The sequence below is a fragment of the Amphiura filiformis genome, chromosome 4, assembly GCF_039555335.1.
Source record: "Amphiura filiformis chromosome 4, Afil_fr2py, whole genome shotgun sequence".
In the NCBI taxonomy this organism is placed as follows: domain Eukaryota; kingdom Metazoa; phylum Echinodermata; class Ophiuroidea; order Amphilepidida; family Amphiuridae; genus Amphiura; species Amphiura filiformis.
The window spans coordinates 58,016,336-58,043,346 of record NC_092631.1 but is presented as its reverse complement, the minus strand read 5'-3'; the positions used below and the strand labels follow the sequence as shown (position 1 = coordinate 58,043,346).

The following is a 27,011-nucleotide window of genomic DNA, read 5'->3' as shown; positions in this document are numbered from 1 at the left end:
AAAGACACGCATCTAGAAAGTGTTTTCTTAAATTTTTGAATTTTTTCTTCGTTGTAAAAATATGGGTAAAAAAAGATGAAAATTTGACTTTTTTTCAATTTGGACCAAAATTTGAGATAATTTAAGGTATATTTTCAAAACGAAGAAAAAATTCATAAATTTGAGAAAGCACATTCTAGATTTGTGTCGTTAGAACACAGATATGCCATTTATCTGCCGTGCTAGTTGGATTCCTTGCATCATTTCCTTTCTGAAAATGTATACTTTTATGTACTTATCATCATTACTTTTAAAGATACAATACAAAACAATGTCTAAAATTTGCCACTTTGAGTGATCCTGTGTGCCACCTTAACAAAACAATGCAAGAACATAGTCAGTAGAAAATATTTTGTGTCAACGTCCCACAAATTGTAAAGATTCGTGGCAGATTAAATATCTTTAGAGTTTCATGCCGATTTTTTTCTATTATTTTACTTTACAGAGAGGGATTAGCAAATTCAAGACAAAAAATGCATATTTTGGTTTAAATAAAAGGGCACTTCGGAATTTTATATTCAATTAATAGTGAAACAATATCTTTTGTTTTACCTTAAGTATATTAAGCATTAACTTTGCCTAATGGAAAAAGATCAAGAATTATTTAACTCTAAATTTTGTTCATTTTGATAAATTCCTACAAAACTCATGTTTAAGTGACCTTTCACCTCTACACTAGTGGCTTCATCAGACTGGCAACTCATCACATCTAACTGTTTCCTTTTATGGGTAACAGGAAGCACCGTAGAGGGCGTGATGAGTTGGACAAAGATCCTTGTTTAGAGTGTCATGTCCTTTTCTGCGGCTCCAAATGAAACGTCACTAAAACGCGAGTTAAGCAATTGTTGAAAATGAACAAAATGTACAGTTAAAACCAACATTCCTAATGAACTTGTTCAAAGAAGAATTATTTAAGTTGATCAAACCTGCATATTGAAAATAAATATTCTTTTAAAACATGTATTAAGCGATAACACTGCAAGATTGCATATATCATATTGTTTAATTCCCACTTCGCTCCACATTTGAAATAATTATTTCAGATTTACCATAATTTTAGAGCCCAGTTCGTCATCAGCGCTGCTGTATAAATGTACATCGATTATTTGCCCAGTATATTTTGCGTTGTAAGTCTCGGATATCCTATGCAAACCACTGCAGGATAGTTTTGAACTGCCGTAGCTTATAAACCCTATTCATTTCGAGCTGACCACGATTTATATATACAGTTGTGGTAATGTTGTTGCTGCATAAATGTTCAAGAGTCATACGTAACAACAATTCAATAGACGTACAATTACATTTCAGTTGATATTAGTGATGTAATTACAACATATAACAAGAGTTGCTTTATGATATGAAAGCGCCATGTTTTTGGCGCAAGTGAGAGATTTGTGAATCGAATTCAGCGATGTCTAGAAAGTATGATCAACTATTCTCATTTTCAAGTGAATCTAAAATAGTACCACAGAGAACACACATTACTCTTCGAATGCCTCCATTATACATTACTAATTGCCGCCGTTTCATCAATAACCGCTGCAGCAGCTACAGTCCCCGTTGCTTTTGGAGTCCCTGTTGATTTTGGAGTCCCTGTTGATTTAGGAGTCCCTGTTGGGCTTCCTTGTGTATAGAAAGTGTTGTCCAATTTTCCATTGTCATTTGGACTTGATGTCCTGGTCACCATACGATGTTTCTCACCAGGGCTAGTCACGTCTGGTTTAACACCCATGTCCAGTTTATTTTTCCATAGAGCAATAACTTGTGGAGTACATGTGAAAGCTAGGAATATATACACTCCTTGAGCGGAATTAAAGATTATGAAGACATACCATATGAATAGTTGTCCCGTGTAGTATGCTATAAATGCAAATACCCACGTGAAGCCCATCAGGAAAGCAACCTAAAAAGTAACAAATGCAAAAAAAGAAAGAAAGAAAGAAAACACGTCATTGTGAGACAGAAAATATAAAAAACATTATTATGCAATTTCTAAATTGCAAACAAACTTATTTGAACTACTGCATTACCAGCTTAAGAAAAAAGTAACTTCATACTATGAAACTTACGTTACTAATCTTAGGGTATGCGGGTATATCTTTGTGAAGTTCAGTTTGTTGCGTACGTAAATTGTTTTTATTGTGTAAGTTATGCTATTTTAATTGGGTGAGCTTTCAGCCATATTTGCTTTCATCACGCTCCCCTATTTCACTTTTTTGAATTTTTTTAAATATAAGCTAGGAATCTGGAAAGTAGAAAGACTACTCTATTAACAAAGCAACTTGGAAAAACTACTTGATCAACGTAGGACATCTGGGAGGCTGATAGACTACTTTATTGAAATTAGGGTATCCGGAAGGTGAACAAATTACAATTTTTGAAGCCACGGTACACAGTGTCATCGCCCCGATATCTTCATGGCCGAAATCGCCATGGTAGGTTGAATCCACAGCCACGCATGGCCATTTTGTTCCGACCTTTGAGACGCATAATGAGCCGAGGGACATCCGACTAAGGATAGTGACAATAGCCTGGTAATTGACCTCTCTGTGTGTGAGTGAGCATGTATACGCCATGGTGAGGTCAATGGTCATATGCTTTTAGACTGCTTGCACGAGTGAGTGCAGCTGCGGTATAGTTCGGCACATATAAAATCAGAATATTTTTGTCAGTTTTTGAGTTCAATGGTTCTTTCTCAAGACGCAAGCTAACGACTATCATATCCGTTGAACACATTCAAGTGCAAGGAACAAAATCTGGCTTCTTTAGACTAAATAAATTACGGGAGATATTCATCATTTTCTACCCCGGTATTCAAAGAGTTATCGTCTGAATATCAAATCGTGCATAGCACATTCACATGTATCGATCCCGTGTATTCATTGCAGTGTCTCTGCTGTATAATGTAATTATTAACCGGGCGATGTCGGTGTGCGGTATTCCCTACTGAGTGAGAATTGTACACTTTCTGTGGTCGGGATTCGTTCAACCAGATGAAGCGATCATCAATCAATATTCTGATGATGCTTTTTGATCATACAAAACCGTTTTAATGGGTGTGAAAAAAGATAATAATGGGAGATTGAATGATTTTTTTAACTTACTGAACTCTCGCCTTTATTTGGAATAGTCTAATTCGTGTTACCTCCAGTTTAATTGCAGCGAAACCATTAATGTTTGAACAATTAATGAAACATGACAGAATAAGAAATGAATAAATGATTAGAAAGATTATGTATCTTTAAGTTTGTATGAATTGATGAATATTCCCATTTTTGTGTGCCTTCTTTTCGATGCGTTCTCCCAGCAGTCAATGTGTAACGAAGTGTCGTTATCAATTAACTCTTTGAGATCAAGTAAGACGTTGACGCTATTCAAGCGTGCCTTTCATTTATCTAGTTACATCTTCAAAGAGTCAATGAATGCATTAAGTATTGTTGGATTGTGCAGCCAAAAGATCGATTTTCATTGTCTAAATCAATTTATTATTGAAAAATAACACCTTGAGGTTTTGCAGAAGTTCAGTCTACAAATCATATACTTGCTTGATTTATTGTTGTTAATGAGTTTTACTAAGGTGATGTGGTTTCAGCCCTCTTTACAGCATAACTCAAGAACCACAGGACCTACAAAGATATAGCTGTGATATTTGAATCCTTATACGCGCTCGCTATGAAATAATCAATTTTTGCAAACCTCACTACCATTCGCATGATGCTGAGAACGACGAAATTGAAACAGGCTAGTAAATACTTACTAACCTTAATATCAGAATACATTACCAATTAAAAACCGATTAATTTTTTGCTATCAAATTGAACCAAGCCTACAAAATTACTGTATTTAATGGATTAAACTTGTATTCTGATCATCAATTATTAAACTCGTTTGGTTAAGCTCTTCAAATCGGATGCCATAAATCTGTCAAATCCTGACACAATATATGTGAAGTGATCAAGCAAAATCAGTCGGAACTCGGAAATATTGATTTTGAGATATAGCCAAACAAAGGAAATATTTCCTTTTGTTTTCACTTGTTTTGGAAACTCTTTAATTGCTCATATATTTGCAACTGGTTGTTCAATTTCAATGGGGTTTTCTGCAAAATCCAGATTTGTAAATGCTTTTTACTATCCTATAAGAAACTGAAAATTTAATATATCCGAGTTCCGACTAATTTTGCTTGATTGCATCACATATAATGCACGCAAGGCATGGCTGTTTTTATAGTATCTTAATTGTTGATTTATGGCTACGATGGGACAAATTAAAATGGAGGAATCATATTATGATAGTCTATTAAATGTTGCAAAAGACCATCTGGAACTTTCAGCCATATTATACCATGAGTAAATCAATTTGTTTAAACTTGCTTCAGCAATATCGGATGCGTAGTGAAATTTACAGGCAATATCAATGTTGTAAGCAACACGATAATAACCAATCCCTTAGTCTGTATGTCATGGAAAAAGTGTGGAAATACTGAATGTGATGTTAATCTTTCCACTTTCAGAGTAGTCTAGCTCTAATCAACCTTCGAGTGTCCTTACCTCTTACGTAGTATTTTAACATCAGAATGAGGTCAAACCATATTGTAAAGGTAGTATTGTCAGTACTAGCCTGATTACTGTGTGATTTCCACGAATGATGAAGTTATTTTTGCCTGTGTGATAAAACTCCAACATGGACGTATTCCTATTTATCCTGTAGGGCCCACAACTTATAAGTTCCCCCTAATACTTTTTAAATAAGTCCAAAAATATGTGGACCAATTTATAGCGTCACGCGTCATTGCGTTCAGTCACAATGGTTAATTGTGTACGAAAAGTGGCAGTTTTAAAAGTTGCACCTGAGTCCATAGCAGTCAAGTTTTCTTTAACAAACACGTGAATAGACCTGACTTACTGAATTGTTTGAGAGCTGACTCCTATGGACTCAGATGCAACTTTTAACACTGTTTAAAACGGTCTCTTTTTTTACATAATGAACCATTGTGACTAAACGCAATGACGTATGACGCTATAATTTGGTCCATATCTGTAAAACAAATTTTTATTTTGTCAAATATTTTTCGATTTATTTTAAAAAGTATTTATGGAGGAACTTATAAGTTGTATACATGGCGCAGCTTGATAATCAAGCTTCTATTCTGTATCATTTACTCAACTTTATCATTGACATTATTGCTAGCAGCATGCAACTTCGATTGTGAAAAGGTCAATTAAAATCCTCCTTATTTCCTTCATGACCTATCCTCAATAAGTTCGTCTTTCCACTTCCTGGATTCCTAGCATAATATATGCTCTACTAAATACCACTAAGATATTTGCAATGACAAATTTGCCATAGCGTTACCATTCCACGATACCCTAGATTTTAACGGATATAAATTCTTTGTTGTTGCGTGATCAGTTTTACTCTGATAAGATTCCAACACGACCTAGTGTAAATGAACTTTCTTACATTTGAATGCCCTATAGCTGGAATGAAACAGTCATCATTGCATAAAGTCCAGTACATACCAGGGTTTAATGTGCACCCTCAGGATTCTATCAAACTTTTTTAGCGTCCTATAACACATTCAAGATGTTAACAACAAATAAATCCCGGCACTTCGGCCATATGCAAGGTTCAAGGTCAACGCAGTAGTCAAATTTCAAAGTTGCTCAAATCTCGTTAAAGGTGAACCTCATTGAAAATAAAGTTATATATCAATGGAAAGCTTATGATGTCAGGAAGCAGAAAAGAATATTTTTTATTTGCCTAACGTACCAGGCTAGACATAATCTCCATGCAAAGATTGGATATTGGCACCCCCCCCCTAAAAAACAAAACGAAATCGTTCAAATTGGGTGCTTTCGTTGATGACGTCAGCCCGGGGACACACAGTTACTTCCGGGTTTGATTGTAAACACAATGTCCATGCATTACTGTGGCATGCATCGGGCCAATGCACGAATTCAGTCATTGTCAACTTACTTTACATGAAAAATATCTTCAATAAAATAAGAATAACATGAAGGAAACATCATGATCAAATCAAGAATGAAGTTCCTGAATAAAGTGTGTGGATTTAAAAATGGGAAAAGTGCTGGCCGGGGTGATTTGGGATAGGCCAAGCCATCCACGATATCACTGATATGCCGATAGGGAATATTACAGTTACGAAGAGCAAAGATTCGCCGAAGAACCGGAATGAAAACAGATTGCAAAAATAACTGCTAGTGCTACCAGTTCAGATCGTCACACCAAGTTGAGATGAACTTATCACAATGAGAAAATGAAGGAATAGAATAAGGTACATGTACAGGATTTTTTAATTATTTCTTAGCTTTACAACCGGTCATGTATGATAGACGAACTCGTGAGATACATACCATGCATACGGGATGAACTCAGTGCGTGACTGACCGAGACTCACGTCGCCGAGTCCGGCGCCGAGTGTTCAGTATCCGCGACTGTACTGTACTTGCAGACAAAATGACCGATTTTATATTCACATTCTGATATTTCCAACTTATTGCTACTTCATCAGCAACATTTATTCCTGTAAATGTTCCAAATATAAGATAACGATTGATCAAATCTGCTGAAACACACGCAAGCAGGACGAAGCGAGTCGCTGTGTTTGTGCATAAACCCTGGAACCACCTGTCGCGTGTCGGGTCCCTTCTTCAGCAGCAATTTACGCATCATGTGCGGTAATCCATAAAACATGAATGGTTCACTTTTCAGTACCGTATACTGATTGTACTATCATTAAAGAATCGTGACACAAGTGACAATATTTAAATTTTATTCAGATTTCAGAATTTCATCAAATAATGGTCTATCAAGCCCAAATTGTATTTATTTTATAATAAAATATGTGTTTCTTTCAATCGTGATTGTGTGGAAAGAATGTATTACCGCAATGCGCTAAATATGAAAACCAAGTTTATATGGGCTGGATTTGATGAAATCGGCGGCTTTTTTTTAATTAATTTTTTGATTACTGCAAGACGATATTTTTTTAATCAGATATTTTAAAATGAATCAAGAATAGGAAATGTCACAAACAAGTATTTAATTTTGATTTTGATTTAAACTTTTGATCAAAACACAAGGAATTAATTCCTACCTCGGAATTTTCAGATGGTACTCCATCTTTCATCAGCGAGTGATACCGTCACTCACTCGCTGATGAAAAATGGAGTACCATCTGAAAATTCCGAGGTAGGAATTAATTCCTTGTGTTTGATCAAAAGTTTAAATCAAAATCATGATTTATACCAACACAGATACATTCATGAAAGTATTTAATTTGTTATTCGATCATGTTTATTCAGTCCATGACATGAACGGCAGCATGAGCAGCAAGCATTTGCGCATGGAATTGATCCCAGCGCGAAATTCAAACTCAATTACCCAATTATACCCAGCTAGTTATGACTGATTTTGTCAAAAATTTACGGAAAATTTACGTGTTGACAGTAATTCTATTATTTCTAATATATATATAGAAACTTGAAGATTCCTCTAATTTCAAGCTTTATTGTGAAAATCAGACTTGCCGGGCAGCTTGCAAAGTACAGGAAGCAAGTCTTGTTTACATGTTTCCGAGCAGGATCACGTGACTGCGAACCCTGAGCTTACGTCACGAGCATTCCCAAGGTCATAGACGATTGATTTGGGTGCTTTTTGGGCGCCTTAAAAAAGACCAAAAATTCATTCGTTTTTTTAATTTTTCAGCTTTATTGGCCATCAAAAAAATCGGGAAAAATAGTTTTTAGTATCCTGACATCATAAGCTTTTCATTGATATATAACTTTATTTTCAATGAGGTTCACCTTTAACAAGCACACCAAATTATTTTTCTCATTGCAAGGATTCAAGAAAAGTATAGTTTGACCTACCTGTGACATAGTTTGACCTACCTGTGCCAGTTCTAAATAAATTCCAATTAGGATTTAGTTATGTTTAATTTGACAAAACAGGAAAATATTTGTTCAATCAAAACAACATTGTGATGCATTTGTCTGGTATCAGGAGTAGTTATTTGTGTTTATGATTTTATTCATTTTTTATCATGTTTCGGCGCAAGGGAAGAGTTATATGGTTAAGATAATACGTTACCTTTAGCGAAACCATGGAATCCCTCTTCAGTCTCTTGCGACGTAATTTGTCCATATTTGGTCCACTAGATGTTATTCCTCTAAATGTAAAAAATATCAGAATCCTTGCATATAGAACTGCGTTGACCAATAATGCAACAGCAATTGGTAAGAAGAATGCGGTCATCAAGGCTAGTCGGTCTCCAATCCAACATACTCTTTCTGTACCATACACAATAGGTACATGTGAACAAAATTCCACAAGAACACAAGCTATAAGAATTATAAGAGGTGCACCCCATCCAACCACACTAAACTGCAAAAACTTCATATCACAATCTCTATGCTCCCTTGCTTGCGGTCGAGCTTGTGTACCAAGAGTTTTTGAAAGATAAAAGGCAATTGCACTGGTCCACGAAAAGGATGCTAACCAAACGTAATGGAGAATGACTGCCATAACAGTGCAAAAGGTTTGGTTTTCAGTGGCATTCCCGACGAAAAGTAACAAAAGTTGGGCTGTAAATAGAGTCGCGATCAATGACATGACTGATTTACCTGGAAGATTGCGTAAAGCCGGGAAAACAACGTATGTTATCAAGCTTAACAACAAAGCTATGAGAGAAAGTATCGTACCTATGATTGTGAGGATAACCTGAACTGTATCGAATTCAAATATCGACTTTGGTCCTGATATTTTGTCCTGACATACAAATATACTATCATCTTGCCATCTGATTTCGGATTCATCCAAAACAATATCGTGCTTTATAAGTATCACTTTGGTCCCGTTTAGTTGGAATGTGCCTGGTTCAAATCGTGCTTCAGGACACAATTCATTGCATATATAAAAAGTATAATTCTGTTCAATAGATTGTTTTGCATCACTGAAAGTGTATACCATTTCGAATGGAGTTTCGTTTAAATTGTATCTTATCGATGAATTTGCTACATATGCCAAATTGTTGAGTAAAGTTATATCACTCACACGATGACTTTGATTTTGACAGGATGAATGCGAAGACCAATTCCCGTAACATCTTGTGATGACCTCTAACTCCTGAAGCTCGCATTGGTTAGTATATTCTTCCTGAAGCGAAAAGACCAGTTTCTTTTCGATGGCTTCAAGCGAAATATTCTCAGCTTTAAACTTAACTTGAATATAAACCTCAGGGGTCAAGTTCGCGGATGTACAAACGACCAGGACGAAATCGCCATGTTGTAACAGCCTTTCCATTGCTGGACACTGGTACTGCATACTTTGTCGACATTGTCCAGTGCCTGGTTTCTGAGGAACGCGGATCTTAGCGGTAATCGTTCCATGATTGAAAGCGCAGTTCTCTTGATTTTGTATTCGAGGAACGCATCGATCATGCTTTAGAACAAACCCATGTTTACAATAAAGAAGACGACATTTTTCATCAAATGGGTCGAACATTTCATTTGTTCCACAAAGACGTCCTGATGCAGTAGAACTTTCGTCATTTTTCAATAGCATCTGAGTTTGATGTGGCTGGAATCCAAACAATATGCTCAAAGGTGGAGATTGGATAATACGGCCCGGACTGAGTCCTAATGCACTACATGATTGAATGATCGCTTTATCTAATCCATGACATTGAGCACAAAATGAGTTCTTATAAATTTGTTTTCCATGCGTCACTAATGCTATCTTTGACCGGCATGATTCAGCAATATCAGTATCCTGATAGTCATCTGGACAGCTAGAAATTTGGTTTACTATGCAATGTCTTAGCTGCACGCCTTTTGGAACAGTGAACTGTTTTGAATTACATTCATTTATAGCGTTATACATTGCCGCGTTCCATTGGTCATCTTTGACAAATTCTGTAAACATTTCCGGCAATTCGCAAGATACTGGATCAAAAGTCCAAAATATTATATCAGTTAATTGTACGTAATTGCATATAGCGCAGTAGACATTTGCGTATGTGATATTGCGAGTACCAGTAACCGGCGTCAATGATATAGGATCACTCAAATCAGGCGTTTCGCAACGAGTTCTAGGAACTTCATCATACCACGTCCAAGGGCACTTAGTGATCAGTTGGTATCCGGGAATGAGGATAATATTACCGAACATAATTCCAGATATCATATCGTTGTAATTAGTATAATTTACATTTAATTCAATGCACGAGGTAAGACTTCTGAGTCTTTGCAACTTTGGGTGTTCGTAATTGGAGCAGCAGTCTTGATAAAAGGCACATTGGTCATCGCAGTAACATAATAGTTCATCTCCACTGGTGGAGTTACTTGAAGACGCATTTTGATGACCTTGAGGACAGATGTTATAAGTGCAGTTGGTAGTAAGTCTTGCAGAGGTGTCATCTGAAGTGAAATGTATGAAAAGAAAGATAGTTGTTATATACAGTGTATAATGGCAGCTTATTATGACATTGTTGATCTTTTTCGATGTCTGCTTATTGTTTCAACACGACATCTCATAAAGCCTATATGCCCTGCGCGATAATTTTCTGTTAAATAACCTCTTCAAACGAAACCTACGGACACACAAAACAAATACAGACGCAGAATCAGACATACTTCGAAGAATGAAAGACTATAATATGACAGTATACGCACGCAGGCACGTTTGTACGAAGTGTGCATTGTGCCTAGATGATATAATATTAAAACATGATTGTAATGTAAAGGAATGAGCTGTTCATAAAATGAAGGGTTATGTTATTACTAAACGGAGGCGAAAATGTTATTACTAAACGGAGGCGATAATGTGTATTACGTCAAAAGTACACAGTCATCCCGAAAGAGGGATTTATTTTGGTGTTCGTCGTCAAGCTGAGAACTGATTCAATAAACTAAAATCTGTCACGTGAACCGGAATGGAGAGCTCTTCCTGAAGAGCAAGGTATGGTGAAAGTAGCATCATTTTAGTGTCATCATTCCCGAAGGATTTATATTGCCGTGGAATAATTGTTAGAAAAGTTAGAAATGGACATTATAGTCAGCGAATAGTCCGGAACTTAAAGTGCATCAGAAAATCGTATCAAGAACAAAAAGTTGGTAATATCGGCAGTACTTAAAATTTGTGATAATTGTATGAATGTTCATACAAAGATCATTATCCAATCATACTATACCTTTTGTTGAAGATTTGTATTTTGTTAACTTAAACAACCAGTGTATTATTACTGCGAACTGGGAAAAGATGGTTTTGGTCTTCGGTCTTTCTAGATCGTAACCAGAGGGATCGTAACAGTGACCTTTAATATTGGTTCAGTAATGTAAGGGCACTTGCAAAATTAGCATCGCTGGCATCTTTCTTTAATTTGAAAATGCAAATTTGTTCGTTGCTTTTTGTTATTCATTTTTCTGATGTTCTATTAATGTCAGTATACAAAAATCTTGTAAATATGCGAACATTATTCAAAATAATTAGGAGATTTGAAAAAAAAAATGCATGGTACGCATAGTGTTATTCAGAGAATAACAAATTTAAATGTTTACAAGTACATGCTAAACGTTTTATTTTATTGTTGACAAAAGGACAAAATGTTTTATTCACAAAAATATATGATACCTGTAAGTTTGTTCTTACATTCTCCTTGACATTGCTACAGGCAAAATGTCTATGTCATTCAACCTTTTTTAAGCATACGCTCGTATTATTAAAATGTAACTTTTATAATATCTCTCATAAAAGAACACGAAATGTCAGTCAACGCTCTTTAAAGTGACTGACTTAATTTTAAAAAAAAGATATAAGAGTGGTAAGCTCTTTGAAAAGACATGTTTTATTGAAAGATAAAATGAGCTATTATAGACTGATGAATATCCATAAATCGTTGGGTGTCGAAGCAAAATGTTTTATTAATGGACGATGGGTATCTTTTAATGTTTTGCATGGAATGCCTTGACATTAAACTGTATACCCCAGAGCAAAAGGTCCTTATCATTACACGTTCTTTCCTGTATCTGTGCTCCTACCTTCTCTCTTAAAACCTTTTTGCTGCACACAAATTCCGGTTACATGATCTAAGACAAATGTCAGTTTCACAACATGCGCCGCACATTACTGTAAGCGATAGCATGGAATCCACTAACTTTTAATTCAAGAGGCGGCTTAGATTTCAAACGATATGCAAGTGTGATGAACTCTTGACAAATTGGCTCTTAGTATCACCGTGTAAGGAAGGAAAGAGGCTCACGACTATCACTTAGTGCCGGATCATCCGGATGTAGACTCTAGTATAACATTTTGCAAGCAAAGTTCGTTTTTAGATAATGCTGGGTACACGTCTAAAGGTATTTTCTATCACTTCAAAATTGTTGCATAATAGCAGATTTTCTTCATCTTGTTGTTTGTTTAATAATTTTAATAATTGAAAAGCGTCAAGACTGGCATTTGGTACTTGTATAGATGGTACGCAACGATTCAAATGGTTGTAATGCTAGAAAGCAAAGGAATTGGGTCACACGTGTTACTTACATCGTTCCATACAACCCAAGAATGTGAAACAGCACTCTGATCAAACAGCATAACCAAGCTATTAGGGAGATTTTCAAAATGGATCAAGTTACCAGTGGTGGGACTAGTTCGAACGTCAATTGTGTTTATTGAATAAATACATCTATTTGTCCTGCTACATATTTGTTTAACATTTTTAGCCTATTGCCTACAAAGTCAGGTAAGTCATGTACAAAGCTCATTTTGCCATTCAGAAAAACTAGTTCTTATAACTTTTAGAACTTTAGAGTTTCGTTTTAACGATTTTGACCAAAACTGTGGCTTTGTAATGTAACGCTGATTGTACGGAATAATAGTAAACTTTGGTGTATTAGTAGCTGTTCGCCGTAAACATTTTTTTATTTCATACAGTTTCCAAAAAGAACTCCCAATGCCAGATTGAGGTTGTAATGTTAAATAGATATTGACGAAATGTTACAGTTGTCAGTGGCGATACAGTTGGTAATAGGAAACATCCCATTAAATTACGTGTGGATAAAGTGAATTTGGACCCTCTGACGCAAAATTGCTGCCATTTCGTTACTCTATCTTCATTTTCTCTAATTGTTTCACCACATATTTTTAGAAAGACATACATATACATTTGGAATATGTTACACTTTTGAGAATAGGAGCTCTAAACTTGAAGACATTTACCTTTTAAATCGGGCAAAGTTCTTTCTGGACCACACTGTATATCAGCATAAAAATTCTCTAAAATTACTTATTTGTTCTTTTGTGTATATTATGGAAATCAGAGGATAACTGGCACCAATGTCAAAGTGACGAACTGTGTGGCAGTGGTGTGTATGGTGAGAGAGTCGAAATATTCATTTTGGGAAGATGAAGTACATAATAAAATGTAAGAAATCCAAATGTATTCATAACTTGAATTTGAGGGAGTTGATGCTTCGTTTAAGCAGGCCAGAGGCTTTTAATCGATCATTTGAGGGGTCAAACGATCTCAAACCACACTAGATGGAAGAAACATAATCGATGCTAATTCATATAATGTCAAAACTAGGTCGTTGGTATGAAGTAGGTTATTACAAATCAAAAAGAACCAAACTGGACAGATCGAACAGTAAGAATACATACATAGTCGGACATATGATTGATATGCCAGACATGAAGGGTGGAAGATGCACTTATCCGCGTATAACGTCTGGATTTTCTATCACTGGAAAACGACCAAACAAACCGCTAAGCAGCTCCACATAAATAGCTGTCCATCCTTTGCGCTCACAACAGAAAGGTATCACGATGAAAACAAAAGTAGTGTTCTCCTGTGCATGGGACAGGGCTATTCTTTTGTATTATATTAGTTAAGAGGTACGTTTAGAAGGTTATTAGTTTGGGTATAATGACGTATCTAAACAGGTTTACAACAGACATTGAAGTATCGCATTTTAATTATCTATTAACCTTTAAGATGAATGACAGTTAATTCAAACCCTTGTCAAAATACAAAGCATGCGGCCCAATAAGAAATGTCTGTGTTCGGTACCACAAACATCATTAGAGTGACACTATTTCCTTAACTACCAACATGATTTTAACTCTATAATGTCGCGTAAACAAGATTTAAATATTATGCATGCGATACCTTCAATCTACTTTGCTCTCCTGATCTCACCCTTCTCTCTCCCTCCCCTATCTTTATCCCTCACCATCTCTCTCTCTCTCACTCACTCACACACACACACACACACACACCCTTGATCGGCCTAATGTATTTCTATTTGGCCATTTTAAGTGTTCAAATGACGTCTAAAATTTCAAACCACAAGCAAAAATGGTGAGAAACTTGATTGAGCGATAGCATCAAATAGACAGATTTTATTCAAAATGCTGAAGTGACATCTCAGATTTCAAACCTGGAGCAAAAATGATAAACCTCAGCAACCCTCTGATGGGATCATCCCATGTTAGCATTATATTGACTATCGTACTGGTCCTTAACTCAAACACAGGCATGATGGATTAATTTACAAACTGTCAAACTGTCTATATTGTATTTTGTCTGCTACTTTAAAGACTTTCTTCTAAAGGTTATTAGGGTGGGTATATGAGTCATGTGCACCCGGGAAGCACGAACATTTTGTGTTTTATAATCACCTTTGCATTTCCAATAATTGAGTTGTGGTTTTGAATTTCAATTATACATTAACAGTTGAATAGCACAGCAATTGTTTTCAACTTTCATCAAATATGAAGCATACTATCTAATTATGAATTAAAAGTATATCTGAACACATTATGCATAAGTTATGCATAACATTACGCATTATGCATAGAATTTAAAAATGTTGTACAGACATGAGCTTGAACAAGCTGAATACATTTGCTGCATACACATTCAAAGAGGAAAAAAGTTGTTCACCAAAGTATCGAGAAAATACATGTCTAAAAACAAAGTGCTTAAAAATCGCTAACAGAACAGCAATGTTTTTTAAAATTTCAGTCGTCTCGGCAATTTGTTAGAGCTCGCAATACGTGGCCTAAATAACATCGTTCAATGCCACAGTTACTGCGGTAAAACCCCAATTACACAAAAAAGAACACGATTGATATATGAGGACTATCAATCTTCCTTAACCTATCAAATCAAATTTGAAGACCTGAGGGCAAGAAGACCGTAAGTCCACTTGGCCCCTCAACATGTATATACTAAAGTTTCGTATAGTTTCGTATAGTTTGGTAATGTTTTATTCATGTTCAGGGGCCAAAACAAATCTTTCACAACCTTTCATGATGTCTCACTCTGGAACATGTATTACACATTATAAAACCCTAAGAAACTATACGTAACTTTAGTGTATACATGTTGAGGGGCCAAGTGGACTTACGGTCTTCTTGTGCTCAGGTCTTCATTTGTATTCTCTTACACCAGTACATTTTTATCTCTTTTCCCAGACTCTCCCCTTTTACGGGATTTCTCTTGTCTTTTTGACTGTCTACATTTCTTTCATTCTTTCCCCGCTCATCATATATCACTGCTAATGTAAACAAATTGAATTCTACTCTAAGAGAGTGCATACAATAAAGCGAAGTGGAAAGAGCAAATTACTGTTTCCAAAGTGGAAAATGTCTGAGTTTTCTGTTCTAGCTCTTGCTCTATTTTTTATATCTCCTCATTTGCGTATGTCCATTTTTCTATCGAAATTTACCGGGATATGACACACGTTACAGCAATATCCGGTTCAAACATAACCACATCTTTAATAATTCATCATTCGTTTTTATCCCCATTTGCACGAGTAAGTTGTGAATAAGAACTGTTACTTTTTACCCGCTGAACTAAACCTGTACTTTGCACCGTTTGTGTATGGAAGGTAAAACGTGCTGACTGTATTCTAACCAATTTATTATTACACACTAGGGTCTCTTAGATTAAAGGATGTTGATAACGGGACTTCATCTAAAGGGCTTAATTTCCGTGATCGGAACGATTTCATGCATCAAAAAGCCAATGCAAGAGGTTACTTTAAAATCTTGAGCCGTATATTTTGTTTTAAATTGGTGCCTCGTAGCAAGGCTTTGTTGATAACGAAAGAGCATAAAAATGGAATGTAATAAACCATTTCACGCATATATATAATTTCCAATGTTTTATGTTTGCGGAAGAAAAAGTAGCTGAAAGTGAAGGTTATTGCTAGTAATATCCAATTAAATCGTACATTGACATTATGGAATTTTAGAGCTACGAGTAATCAACATTAATGTAATTTTGCGATGCAAAAGTATTATTTTTGTGCGTTTCAGTACGCAAGGTAAATCAAAATAGAATACAATATTACTGCATACAAGCTTTACTGATACTCGATTGCTTTTATAGAAAAACAATTCTCACGCATGCTCAGTGTTTACTTCTGTTCTCGGAACTTCAAGCTGAAATTAACTTTCGGAAATGACTTACTTTAAAAAAATAATTATTGACAGCTAGCTATTGATGTTCTAAAAATGTATGTTGTGGTCTTTTGAATATTTTAATTGCCGTACGCAATCGCGATCGCCGTGATTAGAATAAGTGAAAAAGCGACGAGCGATGCATCGCAAAATTCGGCGATTGTCGTTTGCTCGTCGATCGAGTATAAATTCAGCTTAACAGTATAGGACATTTCTTGCCCTGAGACAAAATCTTTGCTCATTTATTTGGTTGTCAGATTGTTCAATGATTCATAACAAAGATTACGATAAAATGAAAACCACACCTTATTGTATGCAACAATACACACAAATTGATTGCACACGGGTAAACCGATGCGTTACAAATATTACAGTCTAAACACTATAGGAAGACAATTTGTAATGTAAGCTGAACGTAATCGTAGCTTCCGTTTTGATGTGATTTGAATTCTGATCACGTTTACATCTGAAGTCAAAAGTCATGTTTAAGCACTGGCTTTAATATCAAATTTGGATTGATGAATACATTTCTTGATGTTTTCCGGATCATCCATATTTTTCATGAATAATAAACTTGACGCGATGTAATTCTAGAATAATATTAGTGGAACAGATATGAAACCGTTTTTTCTTTCGATCATATTATATAGAGCAGGTGCTCAAACCAAGGTGCCATTCGTCAGCCACAAAATATTTCAGTGCTGGAAAATGATAAATGTTAAAAGAATCCGTAAATGTGATTATTCATGCACGGTCTATTTTTGGATACATTTCCTGTCAAAGTCGGTTTTTTGTTACTCAGTGGCATTCCTGGCACTTAAAATACTATTAACAGGAAGCAGCAACATCGTAAGCATTGAATGTGATTGCCTCTTAGTTATATTTTCCAAAAATCGAGGAACACTCGTATTATTATGTATCAATTACTCAATAAAGTCTGCTATGATACGACGAACAAACAATTGTTAGTTTAGGCAAAACATTGCAATTCAAAGCAGATATTGTTAGAAATTAAACAAACGATGAAAAGGTTAGCGAACAATAACATCAATACGGCTGTAGTGTATCTTAGACAACTGTATTTTGTTTAATCAGCCACTAAAATGTCATACTTGCGAGAAATACGGCATCCTTGTTTCTTTTTCATTTTCTCTCAAAACAATTGAGTCTGTCCTGTTATGATGAATTCAATTCTTGTCAATGAACAGTGTCATTCATTCTCCTCTGAGATGATTGAGATGTTTTGGAAATACCAAAACGGACCATTCACACTATGTAACTCTCAAACAACCTAGGGTATGTGTTTAGGGTAGGGTTGGGGTGCGTGGGATGGGTATTTCAGTGTGTAAGGGGATGTATGATGAATTCAATTCTTGTCAATGAACAGTGTCATTCTTATGTGTGAGTATCATTGTCTGCGGCAGACTACTCCAGTATACAGTTTTGTTCTTAGCTCACTCCCATTCTCTTGTTGGGACTCATTTGGACCAATCTTGGAAAAATAAGGGCCAAAACGTGCATTTTAATTTGGTGTTTTTAGTATCTGCTGTGACAATCAATCCTTAGAACGTGTACAAAGTCTGTAATATTAGACATGCATGCACTCTACTTCAACTTTTAGCAAATGCATTTACTGTTCTATTTTATAAGCAATTATTAAAAATTAGCATCAAACAACCAGTGGAAATAAGAATGGTATCATAGCCCATATAATATTCCAGATTCTGAATGCTTAGACTTGTGTAATATCTTGTAACTGCATTTATAAGTTGACCCATACTTCCCGAAATTGACACAATCAACGCTGCTAGATAATTCCAAAAAATATCATATTATTTGCAATGTCGATGCATTAGGTTGATGAATTACCCTAAGCATCCACCAGGAATACAACCTTAGCGATTAATTCGATACCCTCGGGGAATGATGGAAGCAGAAATCAATCCTGCCATATAGAAATCTATGTACTCAGCTTGTGCGTGTTATGCCGTCTACAAACCAAGCGAGCAAAGTTTTAAAAGAAAGCGGTTCAAGACTTGCAAAAGAGCTCAAAAGCACAGGTTCATAATACTGAAGGGTGTTTGATGAAAACTTGAAGTCATTCTGTGAGGAATAAATAAATGCACATGACGAATAATTTGATTTGGCTATTACCTGCAAATGTAATAAGCTAGTTTCCATTCATGTTCTCCTTGATGGTTTACAAGTTGCTGTTCTGTGCAAGGATGGCTTCAAAATATTGTGTTTAGTTGACAAATCAAGCAAGATCGTTAGTAAAATGACCATGGTAAACTACGGGTTGTTTCTCTTAAATAGCTATCAGGTAGATTTTATTTCCCGTTTTCACCATGAGTTATGTTTGAATAGTCTTCGTCTTTCCAGCAAAGCGCATAATATACATTCTATGGACCACGAAATATATGAGACGTGAAATTCTATGCTCCTTACTTGATAATAATACAGACAGACGTAATACTTGTCGATTTACAAGGCTGACGTTCCAACAGGTTGTTTGTATTTTGTCTACAGGTTCTAGCTACATGTGAACGAATGTCATGTTATATCAAGCTCAAAAATGGAATAGGATTAATAAAGTCAAGGAGTCAGCCAATGTAATAACAGTAATGGAAAGAAAAGTGCAAATGTTCCGTTATTTTTCGGCACAAATAATTTTGGCAAAAAATAAACACCAATCTCCTAATTTGTACATAGCCGCCATTGATCCAGCAAGCGCGTTCAAATCCAAGGAGTGCCCGTCATCTAGTTATTATCTATATCTTTGAGATCCAACTACTACTAGTTGACCTTGGCTACTTTGGTCCTTTTCTGAACAGCAAAAGCCTCCAATGACAGTAATAAAGTGCAAATCGTTGTTTCCCGGTTTAAGGCCAATTCCAGTGCACTTGACCAAAAGCAGATTTGGCCAGAATTGGATATAATCTTCATCTGTAAGTGTAAATTTAATTATTATGCAATGTAATCTTTTTGTTTGGCTTTTTATTTTTGCGATGTGATCTTATCTCCAGAAAAATAAATATAAAGCAAGTACGCTCGTATTCAATAAAGCTATATTAATATCCGCCCACTATTATGTTTTATGGTGAGTGTTTTTAAAAATATAATTATGTTATTCTTATCTACTTTGTAGTCAGTTCCGATTGGGGTAAACCCAAGAGTAACAAAGAACCTTTGCGTTTATTTGCTGAATACATATTCAAAGAAGAAAAAAGTTGTTCACCAAAGCATCGAGAAAATACATGTCTAAAAACAAAGTGTTTAAAAATCGTAGACCAAACAGCAAAATAGCGCTATATTTGTGAAATTTCAGTCGTCTGGGCAATAGAACTCGCAATACGTGACCTAAATAACATCGTGCAATGCCACAGTTACTTCGGTAAAACCCCACTAACACAAAAAAAGAACACGATTGATATTATGAGGACTATCAATCTTCCTTAACCTATCAAATCAAATTATTTTGTTTTCTCGTACACCAGTGCATTTTTATCTCTTTGTTTCATTTTCCCAGACTCTCCCCCTTTACAGATTTTCTCTTGTCTTTTTGACTGTCTAGATTTCTTTCACTCTTTCATTCCTTTCCCGCTCATCATATATCACTCACTGCTAATGTAAACAAATTGAATTCTACTCTAAGAGAGTGCATACAATAAAGCGAAGTGGAAAGAGCAAATTACTGTTTCCAAAGTGGAAATTGTTTTCTGTTCTAGCTCTTGCTCTGTTTTTTATATCTCCTCATTTGCGTGTGTCCCTTTTTCTATTGAAATTCACCGGGATACGGCACACATTATAGCAATATCCGGTTGTAATATAACCACATCTTCAATAATTCATCATTCGTTTTTATTCTCATTTGCACGAGTAAGTTGTGAATAAAAACTGTTACTTTTTTACCCGTTGAACTAAACCTGTACTTTGCACCGTTTTTGTATGCAAAGGAGAACGTGCTGACTGTTTTCTAACCAATTTATTATTACACACTAGGGTCTCTTAGATTGAAGGATGTTGATAACGGGACTTCATCTAAAGGGCTTAATTTCGGTGATCGGAACGATTTCATGCATCAAAGTGCCAATGCAAGAGCTTACATTAAAATCTTGAGCCGTATATTTTGTTTTAAATTGGTGCCTCGTAGCAAGGCTTTGTTTATAACGAAGGAGCATAAAAAATAGAATGTGATAACCCATCACGCATATTTCCAATGTTTTATGGTTTGCAGAAGAAAAGTAGCTGAAAGTGAAAGTTATTGCTAGTAATATCCAAATAAATCGTACATTGACATGGATTTGCAATGGATGTTCTACAAATGTATGTTGTGGCCTTTTGAATATTTTGATTTTTAGTATAAGTGAAAAAGCGGCGAGCGATGCACCTCTAAATTCGGCAATTGTCCATCGCTTTCCAAAAGCGGTGCATCGCAATTGCTCGGCGATCGAGTATAAATTCAGCTTAACAGTATAGGACATTTCTTGCCCTGAGACAAAATATTTGCTTATTTATTTGGTTGTCAGATTGTTCAATGATTCATAACAAAGATTACGATCAAATGAAAACCACACCTTGATGTCTATGCAATAATACACACAAATTAATTGCACACGGGTAAACCGATGCGTTACAAATTTTACAATCTAAACACTATAGGAAGACAATTTGTGCCTTGTAATGTAAGCTGAACGTAATCGTAGCTTACACTTTGATGTGAGTTGAATTCTGATCACGTTTACATCTGCAGTCAAAAGTCATGTTTTAGCACTAGCCTTAATATCAAATTTGGAATGATGAATAAATTTCTTGATGTTTTCCGGATCATCTATATTTCATGAACATTAAACTTGATTATAATGTTAGTGGAACAAATGTTTAAATCAGATTGTTTAATTTCTAAAAATATCTGCTTTGAATTGAATGTTTTACCTATCATATATTATTGACATATGTAGAGCATGTGTTCAAAGCAAGGTGCCATTCATCAGCCCTAGAATATTTCATAAATGATAAATGTTGAAAGAATCCGTAAATGTGATTATTCATGCACGTTCTATTTTTGGATACATTTCCTGTCAAAATTAGTTTTTGTTATTCAGTAGCATTCCTGGCACTTTAAATATTATTAACAGAAAGCAGGAACATCGTAAGCATTGAATGTGATTGCCTCCTAGTTATCTTTTTCAATACCTGAAATAGAGGAACATCCGTTTTGTTATGTATCATTTACTCAATAAAGTCTGCTATGATACGACGAACAATTGTTAGTTTAGGCAAAACATTGCAATTCAAAGCAGATATTTTTAGAAATTAAACAAACGATGAAACTGTTAGCGAACAATAACATCAATACGGCTGTGATGTATCTTAGACAATTGTATTTTGTTTAATCAGCCACTAAAATGTCATACTTGCAAGAAAGGCGGCATCCCTGTTTCATTTTCCCTAAAAACAATTGAGTATGTCCTGTTATGATTCGTTCAGAGATGTTTTGAAAGAACATAAAAGAGTAAAAGAATAGAAATTACAAAAAAGGACCATTCACACTATGGAACTTTAAAGCAACCTAGGGTGTGGGTGTCTGGTAGGGTTTGGGTGCATGTATCATTGTCTGTGGCAAACTACTCCAGAAAATACAGTATTGTTTTTAGCTCACTCCTAATCCTTTTGTTGATACTGATAATAAAAGCCAAGTTAGTTAAATATTTGGGCTAGCTTTTTGAAATCATATAAGGGCCAAATCATGTATTTTAGGGTTCTACATAAAAAACAGGTACAAAATATGTTCTGTTTCCTGCATTGCCCGCCATTGTTTGTTTAATTGTTTCTAAAGCAAAAACAAAATTTCAGGAAAAAATCAACTCTGATAGATTATTCCAAAGACAATGTAAATGCATTAGGTTGATGAAACGCCCTAAACATCCACCAAGAATACAACCTTAGCGATTAGTTCAATACCTCGGGGAATTATGGAAGCAGAAATCAATCCTGCCATATAGAAATATATGTACTCAGCTTGTGCGTGTTATGCCGTCTACAAACCAAGCGAGCAAAGTTTAAACAGAAAACGGCTCAAGACTTGCAAAAGAACAGGTTCATAATAGTGAAGGGTGTTTGGGGAAAACTTGAGGAAATTCTGTGAGGAATAAATACATTCACATGCCGTATAATTTGATTTGGGAGTTACCTGTAAATGTTATAACCTAGTTTCCATTTATGTTCTCTTCGATGGCTTATAAGTTGCTGGTCACTGCAAGGATGGTTTTGAAACATTTTGTTTAGTTGATAAATCAAGGAAGATCATAGTTAAATGGCCATGGTAAGCTACGGGTTGTTTTTACTGTATAGTTAGCAGCAGACAGGTATGTTTGAATAGTATTCTTCTTTCCAGCAAATCTCATAATATACGTTATATGGACCATGCAATTATACCACATGAAATTCTATGCTTACTGGATAATGATACAGACAGATGTAATACTTGTCGATTTACAAGGATGACGTTCCGACAGGTTGTTTGTTATTTGTCTAAAGCTTCTAGCTACCTGTGAACGCATGTCAAGTTATATCAAGCTCAAAAATAGAATATGGTTAATAAAGTCAACGAGTCATTTACGTTCCATTTTGCGTAAATGTATTCTAAAAGGTGTACATTTTTTATCAGTCCTATTGTATTTTTAGATCATTATTACTTTTGATGGCAACATGCGGTTTGTTACATGTATTAGGCCATTTAATATCGAAAAATCAGGTTATTCCGTTCAAGTGGTATCTGATTGTGATTCAATTACGACAAAACGTCAATTCGCACATTACAGGTGGTATCACATGGTAAAGATACTAAATATAGATGTTGGCTATTCTGTTCTCAGGAGTATATCATATCATGTCAACAATGTCTTTTATAGTTTAGAGAATACGGAAGGAAAATTTACAATGACTCTAAATATCGGATGTTCTACAATCTCACTCACATGAATGTCATTGTTATTCCATGTCTCACTCATTATGTTTAGTTGCATTTAATAATAACTTATTGTTGAGTTATTATTATTTTGATGTGTTAAAAATATCATCAACTCATCACAGGATATTTATTGACACGGGTAGTACGATAATTAACAGGTGACATGACACTTGCATGGTCAACTACCTAAAGCAATGTTTTTTCAACGGCTCTGAAACCCAATACCATCCACTTATGTTTTCCTTTCCTATGAGAAAGGTGTGAGCGTCTTATGAAATGACTCGAAATGAAGTAGTTTAGAGAATAAAGATACAATGTTGAAAGAGACGGCAGCGGATCATTAAAGTTGAAGAAATTATGAGCGAGAACGGGAGAGATAGTGAAAAGGGAACAGAAGGAATGAAAATATGTTTCTAATGCATGATGAGAAAGTGAGACATTTGAAGATATAAAGCGTGCAAACTCAACTGTGAGAAAAGGAGAGAGGAACCAATAAAGAGTGGGAGAGAGTGAGCAATGAAGATAAAGAAAGATGTAACAAAAGCAAGTATCATGAAATGCATCATATTACATTGCATCATATAACATTGGATTTTAGACGCTATTTGTTTTAACCCTCCACAGAAGGTAATCGATGGCCGACTATATCGATAATACAAATCTAAATCTCGATTAACTTGAATCCGCTCCACGAGTTTTCATCCCGGTAAAGTCGAACTTTTGGAATTCCAAGTTGTACATTCTTAGTTCAGAAAATGTTTTAACGAGAGCAAACTATTAAACATATCCGCTGGGCTTGAGACATACCGATTGAGATAACATGTCTGATTCGTTTTATATTTATAACAGAGCATGGCAAGATAAAGCTATGTTTATGTAGACAACCGCTTATGTCTTAAGATATACTAATTTGTGTACATTCAATCCGAAACAAATACGCTTGCGATGAAGAAACAAATTCTCGAAATACGTTATTACCATGATTACTGTCAACCAATATTGCTTCAAGTACACATTACTCTATAGGTTCTCAACCATTTGTCAATAAAGCCTCGTGTATTTAGCCTAGTTAAATAAACGATGTCAGTAGAATATAGTAAAGATTCACCGTTATATTAGATCTGGTCATTATTAATACAACTGTGTTATCACAAGTATATTGGAGAAAAGAAAATACATGTTCCAATTGATAAGCCTGTGGCATTGTCGCTTGCAATCTAGGACAACGTAGTCAACAAGTTCTAGTTGAACTAAACAAACGTATAATTTCATTTTAATTTGTCTATTTAAGATCTAGCATTCAATGAGCAAAAATATAGAAGATTTGATCACATTGCACTAATATATAACCGAATGCTGTAATCTATTCGAATACTAAGTGATCAGTATGTATCTCTGACATGGAAAACATTTAATTAAGAAAAATAACATTACTTTATAACATCCTCTTTGTTTGAACTTAAAAATATTTTCATAAACGATTCGACATACTATTATATATACATGGTAAATATACTATATATAGATGTTGGATATTCTGTTCTCAGGTGTATATCATATCATGTTAACAATGTCTTTTATAATGATTTTGATTTAAACTTTTGATCCAAACACAAGGAATTAATTCCTACCTCGGATTTTTCAGATGGTACTCCATCTTTCATCAGCGAGAGAGTGACTGTATCAGGTCGTGACACGGGTAGTACGAGAAGTAACAGGTGACATGATACTTGCATGGTCAACTACCTAAAGCAATGTTTTTTCAAAATTCCGAGGTAGGAATTAATTCCTTGTGTTTGGATCAAAAGTTTAAATCAAAATCATGATTTATACCAACACAGATGAACTTTCATGAATGTCTTTTATAGTTAAAGAATACGGAAGGAAAAATTTCATGACTCTATATATCGGATGTTCTACAATCTCACTCACATGAATGTCATTGTTTTTCCATGTCTCACTCATTATGTTTAGTTGCATTTAATAATAACTTATTGTTGATTTATTATTATTTTGATGTGTTAAAAATACCAACTCATCAGAGGATATTTATTGACACGGGAAGTACGAGAATTAACAGGTGACATGATACTTGTATGGTCAACTACCTAAAGCAATGTTTTTCAACGGCTCTGAAACTCAATACCATCCACGATATGTTTTCTTTTCCTATGAGAAAGGTGTGAGCGTCTTATGAAATGACTCGAAATGAAGTAGTTTAGAGAATAAAGATACAACGTTGACGGCAGCGGATCATTAAAGTTGAAGAAATTATGAGCGAGAACGGGAGAGATAGTGAAAAGGGAACAGAAGGAATGAAAATATGTTTCTAATGCATGATGAGAAAGTGACACATTTGAAGATATAAAGCGTACAAACTAAACTGTGAGAAAAGGAGAGAGAAACCAATAAAGAGTTGGAGAGAGTGAGCAATGAAGATAAAGAAAGATGTAACAAAAGCAAGTATCATGAAATGCATCATATTACATTGCATCATATAACATTGGATTTTAGACGCTATTTGTTTTAACCCTCCACAGAAGGTAATCGATGGCCGACTATATCGATAATACAAATCTAAATCTCGATTAACTTGAATCCGCTCCACGAGTTTTCATCCCGGTAAAGTCGAACTTTTGGAATTCCAAGTTGTACATTCTTAGTTCAGAAAATGTTTTAACGAGAGCAAACTATTAAACATATCCGCTGGGCTTGAGACATACCGATTGAGCTAACATGTCTGCTTCGTTTTATATTTATAACAGAGCATGGCAAGGTAAAGCTATGTTTATGTAGACAACCGCTTATGTCTTAAGATATACTAATTTGTGTACATTCAATCCGAAACAAATACGCTTGCGATGAAGAAACAAATTCTCGAAATACTTTATTACCATGATTACTGTCAACCAATATTGCTTCAAGTACACATTACTCTATAGGTTCTCAACCATTTGTCAATAAAGCCTCGTGTATTTAGCCTAGTTAAATAAACGATGTCAGTAGAATATAGTAAAGATTCACCGTTATATTAGATCTGGTCATTATTAATACAACTGTGTTATCACAAGTATATTGGAGAAAAGAAAATACATGTTCCAATTGATAAGCCTGTGGCATTGTCGCTTGCTATCTAGGATAACGTAGTCAACAAGTTCTAGTTGAACTAAACAAAGGTATAATTTCGTTTTAATTTGTCTATTTAAGATCTATCCTTCAATGAGCAAAAATATAGAAGATCTGATCACATTGCACAAATATATAACCGAATGCTGTAATCTGTTCAAATACTAAGTGATCAATATGTTTCTCTGACATGGAAAGGACATAAATAACCTAAAACAAAACAAAAAATACAAAATATTATGAACAATGAAGTGTATATTTTATTACAAATTCATACCAACTTCAATCAATGAAATATCCCTCTTCTGAAACAGTAATAGAATAAAAGTGCCATAATGCTAGAGCTAGGATTATATGGCGCAAATAAATATAAGGAGAATAC

General features: G+C 35.1%; 1 protein-coding gene across 1 annotated transcript in view; it reads right to left on the bottom strand.

Moving 5' to 3' along the window:
* Window positions 1–882: 882 nt before the first annotated feature.
* LOC140151123 (uncharacterized) overlaps window positions 883–27,011 on the bottom strand; it is a 72,254-nt gene continuing 46,125 nt past the window's right edge. Inside the window, exons 2-3 of the mRNA XM_072173346.1 lie at window positions 8,155–10,481; window positions 883–1,942 (exon numbers count right to left, since the gene is read on the bottom strand). Coding sequence (XP_072029447.1) covers window positions 1,541–1,942; window positions 8,155–10,481 — 2,729 coding nt within the window. The 3' untranslated portion in view covers window positions 883–1,540. The remainder of the gene's footprint in view (window positions 1,943–8,154; window positions 10,482–27,011) is intronic.